Source organism: Artibeus jamaicensis, unplaced genomic scaffold (assembly GCF_021234435.1).
Source record: "Artibeus jamaicensis isolate MK-2021 breed Jamaican fruit bat unplaced genomic scaffold, CSHL_Jam_final contig_944, whole genome shotgun sequence".
Classification (NCBI taxonomy): domain Eukaryota; kingdom Metazoa; phylum Chordata; class Mammalia; order Chiroptera; family Phyllostomidae; genus Artibeus; species Artibeus jamaicensis.
The window spans coordinates 4,159,762-4,174,409 of NW_026522020.1; the positions used below are offsets into that span (position 1 = coordinate 4,159,762).

Here is a 14,648-nt window from a genome sequence, read left to right on the forward strand (position 1 = left end):
TAAACGTTCATGATGAAGACTGACCAGAAGTGACGGACAGGACGAGCGGGGCCATGTGGGGCCCCACGGGAGCGACGGGCGGGCCTGAGACAAGTCACAGGCGGGTGGGACCATCGTGTCAGGTGTGGGCGGCCTCTCCTTCCACTCGGTCACCTTCCCGCGTCGGTGGCAGCGGCCTGCGTGTCTCGGCGCCTGGCTTGCTGTCTCCCGAAGGCCAGCGTGAAGGAGGGAGGCTAATGTGTTTTAAAACCACTTGGCCCAAATGCAATTACCTCACCCAGGAAGGGACAGATCACACCACTAATGAGAGTCTTACAAGAAAATGGAAGAAAACAAAGACTCTGACGCCACCTGTGAGGGAGGCAGGGACAGGGCAGGGGCATTGGGGGACATCTGGGGGGTCGGCCGGCTGCTTCCTCCCGGGGCTATAAAAGGGGTGAGCTGGCTGCTGACTGAGCCACCACCAGGGACACCAGCAGCACCACCGTCATGGGGAACCGCGGTGAGTAGCACAGGAGACCTGTCGCTCTGCCCTCCTTCTCTGCAAGTCTCCCCGTTTGGGTCAGGGCTCCCCAAAGGGACCCCAAAGGGCCTTCTGGCAGCAGCAGCAGCAGCGAGGGGCTGGCAGGGACAGACAGGGGCAGCCACCCCATGGTTCTGTGTCTGAGGGCCACCCCCGCTGCTCCAGGGCACCCAGAGCTCAAGCCCTGTTGAAGGCAGAGATGAAGGGTGAAGGGCACCAGCGCCACCCCAGTGAGCATCCGGTCAGGCCCACTGCGCCAACGGCAAACCCTCCACCGGGGAAGCAGGCCTGGGGGGCCGACCGGGGCCGGGCCCCCTCCACCAGCCCCGGGGGCAGGTGCGGGGGAGCGGACGCCCTGCCCTATGCCCGCGCCTCTTCACACTCTACTCTCCGTAGTGCTCCTGTCACCTGAGCTGGGGTCCCCCTCCCCATGGGGGACACCCCACTAGCTCTCTTAACAGGAAAGGGTGGGCATTTTGAATCATCAGACAGACAGCACCTTCCTTGTGGCTCAGGGGCAGGCTGGGAAGTCAAGGTCAACAGAAGGGTCAGCCCTGAGGCCCACATGCTGGGGACAAGGGCTGAAAGGGCCGCCTGGTCACTGCCTCCCCCGAAGCACCCACCCCTCCTCCGGCTGCAGGGGGTGTTCTGCTCCACGACAGCAGGTCCCACCTGCTTCAGGCTCATCTGGGACTCTGTGGACTGGACCTGGGGTCAGGGGAGGGGACGTGCTCTTGGTGAGGTCAGAGGATGCTGACCTCCCACAGCACCTGGGTCCACTCCCATCCCCCTTAAGCTGGGGTGAGGGAAAGAACCCCCAGCCTGGTCCATGCCCAGCCCCACAGCCCCCCAGACCCCCAGACTTGACTCGGGTTGCACAAGCGCTCCCTCCCCGCTGCAGCTCCCCACTGACCCGCTCGCCTCTGCCCACCCCACCCCGGCCCGGGCGCTCAGCACACAGCCCTGCAGGGGCCTCCCGCCCTCCTGGTCCCCTAGTGCAGACGGACTGACGGACCGAGCCATTCCAGGACAGTCCACCTCCTCGTGGCCCAAGCTCCCTCCACCTGCTCCCTCCAATGACAGAGCCCAGCAGAGGCTGACAGGCGCGGTCACCTCGCTGAGTGCTCTCTGTGCAGAGGTCAGTACAAGGCCCAGGAGGGGCCCTGCCAGGACAGCCCACTGCCTCTGTGCTCGCCCACTGCAGGCAGAGCCGGGAATGCGCACACTCATGCACACACAAGCACATGCCTGAGCACACCCCTCACACGTGTGCACGCACGCACTCTCACACACACAGCACTCACGGTATCTAGGCCCCCAGCTCTGTGCCCCCCAAGAGGGTAACGTGGCTCCTGCCCCTCTGCCCAGGCCGTGCCCTTCCAGGTGGGGTCCCGCCGCCAGCTGGGCCGCGACGGGGAGCCAGGGGGGCAGAGCTGCTGCAGGCCTGGCTCCTGTGCCTGCTGCTGCTGAGCCTGGCCCTGCGGGGGGCTGCCAGCCGAGCCCACCAGCACTCGATGGAGATCCGCAGTGAGTGCCCCGCCCGGCCTGGCCGGCCTCCCTCACCTGCCCCTCCCACCCCTCCCTGCCCGGGGCCCCCTCCTCAGCTGGGGCGCTGTCCTCACTGAGGACCCCAGCTCCGGGCGGGGGCGCCTGCTCTTCACCGTCCTCAGTCCGCATGGCCCTGCCACCTGCTCCCCAGTGCCCCTGCCCAGCACATGTTTGAGGGGTTCTCTTCCCCACACCGGGGTGGCCTGGGGCCAAGCAGGATTTGCCCACCCCGGCACAGGAGTGGGTGGGCAGAACAGGGGTTTTCTCCTTGGTCCTGGTGTGAGTCTGAATTCCTATTTCCAGAAGTTACCCCGCCACCCTGAATTGGCCCTCTGGGTGCCCCTCCTTTGCAGGGTCCCAGCCTGGCCGGGGGGACTGGGCAGCCGTGAGCTCAGAGCCCTGTGGGCAGTGCCTCGGTCATGCAGGAGCCCACGACACCACACACAGGACCCCGGGCACACGGGGGGATATGGGCAGGATCCGGGGCACTCGGGGGGATGCGGGTGGGGCCCTGGGCACAGGGGGCGGGGGACGCGGGCACAGCGGCTCTGTGCTCTCCTTCCAGCCCCGGACATTGACCCTGCCTGGTACACCGGCCGCAGAATCAGGCCTGTGGGCCGCTTCGGCCGAAGGACCGTGGCCCTGAGGACCGTCCCGAGGCTGAGCCCGTGGCACCAGTGGGCAGCTTCCCCCTGGAAGGAGGCGCGGAGCCCCCCCAGGGTGGCTGTCAGCCGGGTACAGGAGGAGTGACCCAGCAGCCCCCCCCCCAGGGCTGCTTTCCCGTCAACTCTAATAAAATTGGCCTCATGTGCATGCGTCTGTGTGGTGCCGCAGCGGGGACCCTCAGAGCCCAACAGCCTGGAGGGTACTCATCAGGGGGCAGAGGACCCGGGTCATCCTGGTCACCTGCAGCCAGCCTGCCGTCACTTGTCAGATGGGGCAGTGACAGGGCCACCAATGGAGACCTGCCCCCAGGGGGCCTGGAGGGAAGGACCTTCCCAAGTTCATCAGAGGTGCCCGCTCTGCCTGTGGCCCACCAGCAGGTGGCAGCACTCGCCACCTCTAAGCTCAGGGAGATGTGAGGGCTGGACCCCAGACAGCTGCAGGCTCCCCAGCTGCCCTTGACGTGGGTCCCCAGAGTCCGGGGGTGGAAGTCCCAGCCCCAGGACCTCCTCATGTACCCCTGCTTGGAAACAAGGGTTACTGCAGTGAGTCATTAAGATGAGGTTGGGGGCAGCAATCCAACACAGCGGTGTCCCTATAAAGGGGGAGCTGGGACACAGACCCACTCGGGGGAGCCGCCCTCTGAGGATGGGGGGATGGTCAGAGTTCTGCACACCCAGGACCCCAAGAGGGCAGAGGCCTGGCGGCTCCCCTCCCGCCTCGGGAGCCAGCCCTGCCCCCACCTCCTCTCCGGCTTCCAGGCTCCAGGGCAACACAGTGCTGTTGTTTGCGGCCCTTGGTGAGGGCAGCCGTGTCCCCAGGGATGGAGATGCAGACGGCTTTATGTTCTCTGCCGCATCAGGAACGTCGTCAAACCCACGAGAACATTCGGAAGTTGTCACAGTGAGCGCCACGCGCCCGCCCTCGGACCCGACACTCATCCCCGAGCTCCCTTCCACACCCTTCTCTCCCCACCCTTGGTGAGGAAGTTGGGGACACCACACTCTCCCCTGCTCAGCTCAGCATGTTTCCCCAAAAACAAGGACGGTCTCGGACACAATCACGGGATTGTGGGCCTGCGCAGTTTGAATGATTCCGACACGCGGTCCAGCGTCCAGTCCACGAGCGACGCCTCCACGTCCGCCAGGAAGGCCGGGCTCCGCCCCGCAGCCCCGGGCACAGTTCCTGACGCCCCTTAGCTCCTGGTCCGTTTACCGGGCTGCAGCCTTGACTTGTACCGGAGCCCGAAGCGTCACCTGGTAGAATGGCCCACGGATGGGACTGCTCCCGGTGGTGTGTGACCCTGTTCCTCTGCCCCGTGGTCCCTGTCCCTGGGAGGGGGACTCTGTCACTGTATCTGTCCCTTCGCTTCCCTCAGAGGTCACGACCAGAAAGAGCCTTGAGAAATCTGCTCCGCTTCTGTCTGGAAGGGTCACAGGTCACCTGAGAAGTGTCTTTTAGAGCAAGTGCCATGAAAGTCTGGACCAGGGGACACCTGGGTGGTTCCCATCTCCCCGAATAGACGATGCTCCCATCGGGACCCCCGCCCCATCCCACCGGGGCAGCCCCCCAGGTGTGGGGAGATGCAGGGAGGCTCAGGGCACTGGGCTGCTGGATTTGGGAGGGAGGCCCCGTGAGAGGGGTCATGACCTTGGCGGGGACGCAGCCAAGGACGATGCAACCTCACAGAGACCAGCCCACCTCGAAAATGGGCAATGAGACCCCCACCTTACAAACTCACCAAAGACCAGGTTATAGAAAGTGGTTTAATTTTTGAAGAAAAACCCCTAAGTGGTACAGTTTCCACCTCGGGCCAGCAGGCTCGGCCTCACAAGAGCTCACTGGGCACCAGCGTGGCCTCAGCAAACTTGCAGCTGGGACAGGGCCCCCCACAGACCCCTGCCGCTGCCACCCCTCCAGGGGAACTTCTCTGAGGCCCAGTGAACATGGGCCCACCCCCGGGATGGTCACTCCCCCTCCCCTGGGCCTGCTCCGTCCTCTCGTCAATCCCAGCAGCAGCCGGGTCCTGCCCAGCCCCTGGGGTAAGAGGACCATGCACCCACCACAGCCATCCAGACCCTGTCCTGCCCCGTTTCACTTGTGACCCGTTTTGTTCCTCTGAGCCCTGAGCAGCCGAGGGGATGCCAGGGGTGCCAGGCAGGGGCGGGCATGCCTCACCTGGGCACCTGGGATTCAGTCTGCGCCCAGGGGTGGGAACTGAGGCTGTCGGACGCCGGTCCTCTCCCGAATGACCCCCAAGGCTCTGCGGGGCACTTGTGCTGAGGGGCATCAGCTTCGGGCCCCTCCAGGGACCAACCAGCCTCAACGCTGACCCAGAGTCAAGTGCTGCGGTCCATACGGGGCTGGCAGTGGCTCACCCTGAGGACCAGCCGGGCCCAGGCCAGGGGCACCCTCCCCAGGCCCCTCCTGGAGTGGATACTTCTAGTGGGTGCAGCACTTGGCCCACCCTGTGGGCCCCTGGTTCAAGGCCAGTCGGGCATCTCCCCTCGGAGTCTGGCGCTGCTCCCTCTCTGCCCTCTGCAGCAGCTCCCGGGCTGGGGGCACAGAAGGAGAGGGGTGGTGGGCGGACAGTCCTCCAGCACGGCACTGCCCACCTGCATCGGCCATCCCCCTGCCCCCCCCCGCTGGTGCCCACAACGTGAGACTCCGCCCCAACTCTCCCGCTCCCCTCCCAGTCCAGTCCCTGGTGACCTCCTGCTGGGCTCGGGGGGCCAGACCAGACCAGCTGAGGCAGAGGCAGAGATGACCACCCCCACCCCGGCCCTCCCGGCCCCCCACTCACCAACGGTGCTGAAGGCCTCGGTCACCTGGAGGTTGGCTCTGGCGGAGGTTTCCATGAACAGCAAGCGCTGGCTCTCAGCGAACTCCTTGCCTTCCTGAGGAAGTCGGCAGGGCAGCCCACGGCACTCACAGAGTTCCCAAGGACACTGAGCGGATGTCCTTTCTCTTCAAGCACTCGGTGGCCCCATGTGGCGGGGTCAGCCACTTTTGTTTTGGGTTTCGTTTTGTCTCCTTTCCAGCTTGCTGACCTGCCACCCCTGACCGTGAGACCCGCACGGCAGGCGCAGCCCCTGGGAACCGACTTGTCCCCTCTTCGTGGCCAAGTGCTGCTCCTCGGGGACCACGGGCCAGGGGCAGCGGGGGCTTGGGGGAGACAAGTTGGGGAGGCCGCCTTCGGGGGCACCTGTGGGGCCCCTCCTCTGGGCCCCTCTGTGTCTCCCACATGGGCCCAGCCTGCGTGAAGCGGGGAGGTCCCAGGGCACAGGGGACAGCACCAGGGCTGCAGAGTGTGCCCCAAGGGGACAGGTGCCCAGGGAAGGCTGTGGCTGGCCCACGACTGGTGTCGGGACAGGGGCCACCCGGCACACGCCCCCCCAGAGCTGGGCTGTGTCTCCAGCGCTCCCCCCGCCGGTGTCCCGGGCCTGCCTCCGCCTCACCTGGCCTCCCCGACTCTCTGAGGACGAGGAGCGCCCTTTCAACGGTGGTCCCCACCCCAGGGGCGCACACCCTCCAGGGACTCGCTGCGCCCCACACCAAGCACCCTGTTCTCACTGCAGCACACGGGGCCTCCAAGCCCCAAGGCCTCTGGCAGGCCCCCCGCACCCCCGCCTGGGGCCCCTGGCTCCCACCCACCCCTCAGGCAGCCCTGCAGCCCAGCCCCCGCCTGTCCCCCCAGGTCCCTCTCCTGCGCTCCCTTCCCGCTGCTCCCAAAGGCTTTTCTGAGATCCGCACACACGGACACCCTCCGCTCGCACACCAACACACACCCCACAGGCGCACCACGTGCACACACAGCACACACCACACACACCATGCCCCGCCTCAGTCCTACCTCCAACGGCACCTCCCGCTCCTCGCCGAGGTCCGCCTTGTTGCCGACCAGCATCACCACGACCTCCCCCGGGGAGGACTCCTTCTCCAGGTCCTTCAGCCACTGCTGAGCCTTGTGGAAGGACTCCTGAAAACGGGACAGAAGTGAGCGCAGACGAGCCACGTGGGCGGTTTGGTCGCTGTCCGGGAAAGAGAAGGCCGCACTGTGAGAGGTGCCCTGTGACCCCACGGACCCTGTGACAGCTCCCCCAGGCCGCCCAGGCTGCTCCATCCCCAGGAGGACACTGCTCTCTCTCTTCCCGCCTGCCTGGTCTGGACCCCAGGGCGCCCCTCCCCCACCAACGCTGCCGGAGGGTCCCTGCAGGCCAGACAGCGGGCTCCTGCCCTGGGACCCACGCAGCCCCTTCCCTCCTGACAGCAAAGCCCACGGGTCTGCCTGCTCCCAGCAACTCCCTCCCCTCTGCTCCCCTGCCACAAAGCAGGGCAGACCCCTGCTCTCCCCCCACATCTCTGCAGGAGCCCTCCTGCAGGAAGCCCTCCCCCACCTGACCGGGCGGGTTCAGTGGCTGTCTTGTCAGCCCTTCCCCCCTCCGGCTCTGGTGTCACTCTCTGTACAGGACCTGCAGCCGGGGGCCGTGTCCACCTTGTTTCTGTGACACGCCCTCATCCACTCGTGGGCACTCAAGGAGTCCTGAGAGGCAGTGACAGAGGTCGCCAAGGGGCACAAACCCAGCCACACAGAGAAGGGGTGGTCAGGGAGGGCTTCCTGCAGGAGGCGACCCACTTCCATCGACATGCCCCTGCTGGTTGTCGTGATGCTTCCACAAAGCACCAGGACGGGCCAGCCCCACTGTGCCCTCGGAAGACAGCACCCTAGTGCCCGGAGAGCACAGGCAGGTGCCTCGCGAAGCCCGGTGGCAACGTGCCCGAGGGCAGCCTTACCTTGCTGGTGATGTCGTACACCAAGAGCGCGGCGTTGGCGCCCCGGAAGTAGAGGTGGCACACGCTGTGGTACTTCTCCTGGCCCGCCGTGTCCCAGATCTCCAACTTCACAGGCGCAGCGCCCAGATCCACCACCTTGGTGAAGAACGCACCTGGAACACGGAGGCCCAGAGGTGGCTTGCCCTTCCCCGGCGCCCAGGCTGGGCTGCGGCGAGCCCTGCGCTCAGCCAACCACTCCGCAAACCGCAGAGGCGCGGGCTTCCTGCCGCCCGCAGTCGGGGAGGCTGAGCAACCCTGTTCTGGAAGGCGGCTCCTTCCATCAGAAGCCAAGTGTCTAGGGTGATGTGCTCAGACCCGCTGTCGGGTACCAGAGGCTTTGAGTGGGAAGAGAAACTCTCAGGGCCCTAACTCGACGATCGGGGCTTTGCTGGAGGAAGCGTGTCAGTTTCCAACCGCGGTGCGCTCTGCCCTCGCCAAGTGTGCGGGGTGCAAGGAACTCAGCCGGGGGTGGAGCCAGCAGAGTCGGGTAGGCGGGGCTTGGCAGGGGAGGGCTCCGGGCAAAGCTGCTGCCCCTTCCACCCGCCCCCGCCCCGCGTGGGCTGTGGAGCCTGTTGGGAGAGCTTGGCGACCGCAGCCGCGTGCTCGGAACGGGACTTCCGCTGTGAGGCCCGCAGGCCAGCGTCCTGGGGCGGCCGTAACACAAGACCCCCAACGGGCTGGCTTAAAACAGTAATGCACGCTCCCCACACAGGCCTATCGTCTGGGGTTCACTGTGGCTCCCGCTGGCAAGTGCGCACACGACCACTAGGTGTCACTATGCCCCCGAAAGATGTCCCTACCACCGGGCGGCAGCGAGTGCACCGGCACTGCCCCACTGTGGCCCGAGGGTTCCAGCAGGAGGCAGTCGCAAGCCTCCCCTGCCAGCCCCTCTCCTGCAGGGGCCGAAGCCACCCTGGTCCCTGGGGGTGGACCGCAGTCCCAGGGCTCTGCAGTCTCCTGCCAGCAGGCTCAGCCCCCAGGGGGCTGTGCTCACTTGGGGGTCCCACTCTGACTCAGCTCTGTGTCTGCTGCTGCGACTCCAGCTCCCCTCCTCTTCCTCTGCGTGGGCAGGGCCTTGCCCTGGGATGGCTGGTGCGCCGCCCAGCCCATGACCTGCTGGGCGGAGCCACGCCCTGTGCTCGGCACCCTCTGCTGTGAGCCACCCCACACACTCACCCTCGGGTCCAGACCCTCCAGAGGGAGGCCAGGGACTCCCCATCTTCCTGAGAGCTGGGGCGTCCTGGAGCTGGCCTGCCCGGAAGCTGGTGCCAGCAGGGACCTGCCGGGCCTGGTCCCACCCTGCTCTCGGGAGTGTGGGGCGGACGTCTGAGGAAAGGGGGCAGCACCCAAGGGTGACCACCTTACATCCTGACACTGTAATCCAGGACTGAAGATGTCAGGTTTCAGGGAGCCCGCCACAGGGGACACTCCCATCCCGTATCCCCAGTGGAAACATGGAGACGGGCCATTGGTCGTCAGCTCACCTTTACTGAGCAGCCCTGCAGTGCGACCCCCGGTCCACCACCTGTGAGCTCCCAGCGGCCCCCGCAGGAAGCCAGCCCCCCAGTCGCTCTGGGGCTTTGCTCCTAGGCTCACCCCTCCCCCCACAAACAGACACAAGGTTTTGTTCATGAAGCCAACGCTGAGCCTGAGAAAGAAACCAGCGCCCGCCCTCGTGGGAGTTGGTTCAGCACAGACGGCTGCCACACACACTGAGGACGGACAACGGCCCATGTCCTCATCCGAAGAGTGGCAACGTCCACATCCAGCCACGGCTGTGGCGTGACAGCTACGCTGGTACAGAAGACGCAGGGATACCGTGCTGACCGGTGTGTTGTGACAGTGATAGATGGTGCTGGGGGTGGGCACCATCTATTACTTCCTCCCCAATAAGGTGATGATCGCAGTGACCCCAAAGGCTGCCCAGCCCTCAGGTACAGGTATGTGCAGCAGGCTCGGAGGTGGACAAGAGCACCTGGTGCCCCTGGGGCTTAGCTGGTAGAAGCAAAGGACGGCTTCCTCAGCTCGACATCCCCAACGCCCGGCGCAGTGACTGCCACGAAGAGGGTGCCCCGTGAGTCAGTGCTGGCCCCGTGGGCCAGCATCTCATCGGATCAAGGAGGACTGCTAAACTCCGCTGTGCCCCAGGTACCCCCCAGACCCCGGGGCAGTGCCCTGGCGTCTCCGCTGGGGGACGAACACAGGGCAGCCGGCCTGTCACTCACAGCCCACGGTCGGCAGCGTGCTCCTGAAGTCGTCCTTCACGTAGCGGAGGGCCAGGCTGGACTTGCCCACGGAGCCGCTCCCCAGCAGCACCAGCTTGAACACCAGGGGCGGCTGCCCAGCCCCCGGCCGCGGGGCCCCTGCCGCCTGCGCCATGCCCTGCGGAGACACACAGCGACTGCAGGTCCCCTGGTGGCCACCACCAAACAACCTCAGCCAGTTCACCCCACAGCACTGCCTCCCGGCAGAGGGACGGACGGACAGATGGATGGACAGGCAGGCAGAGCTCCCCAAGTCAGAGGCCTGCGGGCAAAACCCCTGCTCCACTCTGCGCCCCATGTTCCCACCAGGAAAGTGGGGGCTGGAGCTGTGTTTGAGGGGTGCCGGGCAGCTATGTGTGGAAAGCGTGTCTCTGGTGCCGGGAGGGACGGTTGCACAACCCATGGCCCAGCCCTAAGGCACGGCCATGACAGGCCGGTCACCCTGCAGGCTGACGGTCTCTGTTCCACTAACCCTCGCTTTTCAAAATCTACTACTTCTCCCCAAAAGTATTGGAAACACCTGGGAGGGAAAGCGCGCTCACTGTTTGGGATTCATCAGTTAAATTTTGCCTCTCAAAGCGCGGTCTGCTGCCGTGGCTCAGTGGGTTGCATGCTGGTTTATAAGCCACAGGGTCGCTGGTTTGATCCCCAGTCAGGGCACATATCTGTGTTACAGGCCAAGTCCCCAGCAGGGGGAGCACAAGAGGCAACCGCATACTGATGCTTTTCTCTCTCTCTCCCTCCCTTCCCCTCTCTCTAGAAAATAAATTTTAAAAAAAAAATTTTTTTAAAGCAAGCTACCTGGGAAGCTTGGTGTTTCAAAAATCTCTGTCGGAAACAAAAGTTGGTGTTCGGAGGAAGGAAGGAAGGGAGAGAGGGAGGGAGGGAGACACAGGGAGAGGTGGAAACCTCACTGTTCCGAAGTGTCTGCCTGAGTGGGGGCCGTGTCTGGGCGCCCGAGGCGGAGGAGGAGTGACCTGGGCCGGGGCAGGGTCTTGGTGGGGGGATCTGCAGGGGGCAGGCTCTGCAGAGCCAGTGGTCCCGGCCTGCCTGGCCCTGTGGGGGTGTGGGGATGCCCTGGACCCCTACGTTTGTTTCACAGACCGCCGCCACCCTGGGAGGGTCCCAGCAGAGCAGGGCCGGTCTGCTCTCCCAGAACCCGCCCCACCCCCCAGTGCAGAATCTCAGAGCAATTCATTCCCCAGGTTTCTGACCCACTGGCCATCCAGGAATAAAATTTACAGCCCCGCTGGTTCCCCGAGTCCAGAACTCCGAGCGAAGCCCCAGAAAAGGTAACACAGTATCGCCTCCAAGTCCCAGGCAGCCAGAGATCATGTACTAGCCCCACCGTCTGAGGAACGGGGTACTGGCCCCCGGGAGGGGCCTCTGGGCCTGCTCCTTTCTCTGAGTCCCAGTGGATGCAAACGCCCCTCGGGCCGCAGCCCCTCCCAGGCCCCAGCTGCCATCCTTGCCCCAGCAGGTGTCCAGCCCCATAAGTAGCCGTCAATCAAATAGCCGCATGGCCTGCACCGCCCAGTTCCCCTTCTCCCGGAGGGATCTCCATTTCCAACTCCGCCTACGTTCGTTGGGCTATTTTTAAATGGCTGGTCTCTCTCGCAGGCTGTGGCCTCTGCAGCCTCATCATCATCACAAACAAGACGTGTGCATGACGCGTCATCCCGTGCCCTCTATGCAGCCAGGCATCACATTTTGCCTGCTTTCTTCTAGGCTTGTTTTTAAGTGGATCTTAAAAACAAACAAACCGAAACCCAAATTCCCCACACACTTCCGTACCCGACCTTCAAAAACGGCCCGAACCAAAGGCAGCTTCGTGCGCTGCTCCCTAGGTTCCACCTGCTTCCTGACGCTGAGACGTTCCCACGGCCGCTGGTTTGCTGCCCCCAGACCCTCCGGCTGCATCTTGGCTGGTTTCAGCTTTTCCCTCAGCGGGAAGTCAGACCCGCCACCCACTGTCGTGAGCCGTTTTCTGTGTAATCACAGGTGGCGAGCTGTGCGTGAGGAGAGGCCGAAGCCCTCTGCTCAGGGAGGAAGCGGGAGCCCACCTGCAGGTGCTGTTAGGAGAGTCTGGGGTCTTTCCGGCACGGAGAGGGTCTCTGGAGCTTGGTGCTGGTGAGCTGGGCCCAGATGCGCCCTCCCGCCACCTGGAGAGGCCTTCTGTCTCCTGTGCCCCGAGGAAAGGTCGGGACACAAGCCCTAACTAGTCTTTGGGGGGGGGGGGAACATTGCAGGAATTCGGGGTCTCTAGGTCCCTTGTCAGGCGTCCCTTGTGGGTGTGGCCCTTCCCAGCCTGTAAGGAACCCGGGGTTCCCGTGAGCGCCTGGGGCCCCCCTGGCCACAGCCCTTCACTGTGAGGCCCAGAGCTGAGCTTCAAGCAGGAGTCTCCTCCCAGGCCCCTGCCCCCACCCAGCTCCAAACACGGCGGGGCAGCCCTCTGCAGAACGGGCCCCTTCCCTCGCTGTGCCCCCTGGGTTATTCACGAGTGGGAACATGCACAGACACGCATGGACACGCATGGACATGCATACACACGGAGACACAGAGACACACACAGACACACACACTCTGCCCAGTGCACAGTGGGCAGTAGAAACGACAGGCCCCCAGGCCTGGGCACTTCCAGGAAGCCTCGCCCCCCGGCCCTGCAGGGCCCCTACCTGTCTCCCTGTGTCTGGGGGAGGGGTCGGCTTCCCGCTGCAGCTGGGGCGTCTGGGGGGGGTGGGCAGGCTCCACAGCCCGGGTGGAGGCAGCGGTCTGTGCCCCAGGCAGCGCCCAGCCCCCCGACACCAGCAGCTCGCGTTAGGACACTTCCTCCTGCCGGGCTCCCAGGGCAAGGTCCTCTGGTCATGTGGTCACCTGGGACAGGGCAGGGCGGGAGGCTGGACCTTAGAGCGGGGAGCACCTGGGCGCCCAACCGGAAGTGAGCCTCCTGTCAGGCGTGTGCTGCCACCCAGCACACGGAGCTGCTGGGCCCGGCGGGGACCTGGTGTCAACAGCCCCCTCCCTGCTCTCCCCCAGGGGCTGCTCTCGGCCCAGAAGAGGAGGGGCGTCTCGGGCAGGTGAGCGCAGCCCTGCCACGGACGGCTGTGAGCCAGCTCCTGGGGGCCTGCTGGAGGGACAAGGTGGGCCGGTCCGGGGGCCACCAGGGGACAGGGGCTCTGTAGTGCCACCTGTCAGCTTGGTGACCCTCCAAGCTGACTGTGCTCCTCTGCGGAGCCATCACAGCCAGGCAGGACCCTGGGAGCTGCTGCAGAATCCTGCCCCGGTCGGAGTCTGAGCCAAAGCACACAGGGTGGGCACGCGGCCCCGGGGTGGGGGGAAACACAGTGAGACCCCCCCGGGGCCTCAGGCTTGGGCCAACCCCAAACGACCTAACGACCCACTTCACCCGGAGGGGCCTCCCCCCAAACTCCGCAGGGTCCTCACCAGCCAGCCCTCTGCTTCCTCACCTCCCAGGCGAGGGTGTCGGCGGCGCCTCCCCACCTTCCTTCACTGCCGCTGTGCCCTGACCCCGGCCCAGGGAGAACCGCCCGCCGGGAAGGAGACCCAGAGGCCCTCACGCTTCAGCCCGAAGACTGCGTCCCTCCTGGAGGCTCAGGCACCCACACTGCCGGCGGGGAGGATGGGCGCGGACCACAGACGGTCAGAACCCCACCGGCCCGAGGTCAGGCCCACGCCAGTCAGGCGGGGATAACACACAGGCCGGTTACTCCGTGACCAGGGCATCCCTTGTCCATGGCCGTGGGACCTTCCCACTTTCTCTCTGGGCACGGGGTCAGCTCTCGTGCATCAGCGTTAACAGGGACAGTTCCCGCTGAGCCCCCGGCCCAGGCCGCCGAGTGCGGGCGGCACACTCCACATGCGTGTTCCCCTTTGGAAAGACGTGCGCGATCACAGAATCCTGGAGCCGCGAGGGCCCCTGGGGCTGGCCAGGACTGAGCACCCGCCTGGGTCTGAGGGATCTCCGGGTGGCAACAAGGGCTGTTCAGCCTCTGCTCCCAGGTGACAGTGACACCCCGAGGCAGCCAGGCACCCGGTTCCTCTCCTGAAGGTCAGCCTTCGATAACTTCCCCCGCCCCCACCGGGCTCACTCGGCCGGGCCCCACCGAGCCAGCCCCACCGTGCCCGCTCCGTGAACGTTGCTGAGGTTTGGATGCGCTTCTCAGGGCCGAGGGTGGGCACCGCACCGAGACCCACGGCCTCCCCTCCTACGAAGAGACCCCAGTGTGGCCCAGGCAGGCAACAGGTCTCCGCGCTGTGGATCTGTGGGGGAGCGAGGGCTCCCCCTCCTCTGCGGCCCCCAGGCAGAGGAGGGGTGAAGGGCGGCGATCGGCCACACAGACCTTCCACCAAGCCCTTATCTCCCGGGCGGCAACCCTCCCCGCCTTGCCTGAAACCTTCACCCTCACTTATCTCAACGGAAAATTCCAGCAGGGATTCCTGAACCGAAGTGAAATTCCTCCGCTCTGCAGTCAGCCTGGCGCTTGGCTGCCCGCCAGGCCGGGCAGCGGGGGGCAGAGCCAATGGCTGCCTCAGGGCGCCCGGGCCAGCGGGGACAGGACAGAGCCCGCCCAGAGGAGGCCACCCTGGGTCACACGAGGTCCTAGGGAGCAGAGGGCACCGCAGAAGGGGAAGGGTAGGGGCGACTCCTCCCAGGAGGAAATGTGGACAGACGGACGGGTGGAGGGGAAGCTTTCTGAGCCCACAATCAGTGCGAGCACAGCATGGAGGCCTGGCATGTGGCACCGGTCGGAGTCTGAGCCAAAGCACACAGGGTGGGCACGCCCTGTGGGACTCGG

The 14,648-nt window shown here is 65.4% G+C and overlaps 2 protein-coding genes across 5 annotated transcripts; one reads left to right on the forward strand and one right to left on the reverse strand.

Moving 5' to 3' along the window:
- The first annotated feature begins 489 nt into the window (after positions 1-489).
- PRLH (prolactin releasing hormone) lies at positions 490-2,821 on the forward strand. The gene is made up of 3 exons (XM_053655189.1): positions 490-502; positions 1,907-2,050; positions 2,637-2,821. Exons 1-3 carry the CDS (start codon positions 490-492, stop codon positions 2,819-2,821), a joined length of 342 nt encoding a protein of 113 aa, XP_053511164.1.
- A 1,671-nt stretch (positions 2,822-4,492) lies between these two features.
- RAB17 (RAB17, member RAS oncogene family) lies at positions 4,493-13,359 on the reverse strand. 4 transcript variants are annotated; one of them, XM_037161453.2, is made up of 6 exons: positions 12,507-12,796; positions 9,793-9,949; positions 7,529-7,680; positions 6,588-6,713; positions 5,538-5,631; positions 4,493-5,289 (listed from the first exon to the last, which is right to left on the reverse strand). In XM_037161453.2, the coding sequence occupies exons 2-6, from the start codon at positions 9,944-9,946 to the stop codon at positions 5,177-5,179; spliced, it is 639 nt and encodes a 212-aa protein (XP_037017348.2). In that variant the 5' UTR covers positions 9,947-9,949; positions 12,507-12,796; the 3' UTR covers positions 4,493-5,176. The 4 variants fall into 4 exon arrangements, with proteins under 4 accessions (XP_037017348.2, XP_053511202.1, XP_037017349.2 ...); XM_053655227.1 differs by lacking the exon at positions 4,493-5,289 and adding an exon at positions 13,299-13,359 and having other exon boundaries at positions 5,544-5,899; positions 12,507-12,705; XM_037161454.2 differs by lacking the exon at positions 4,493-5,289 and having other exon boundaries at positions 5,544-5,899.
- Between the last annotated feature and the right edge of the window lie 1,289 nt (positions 13,360-14,648).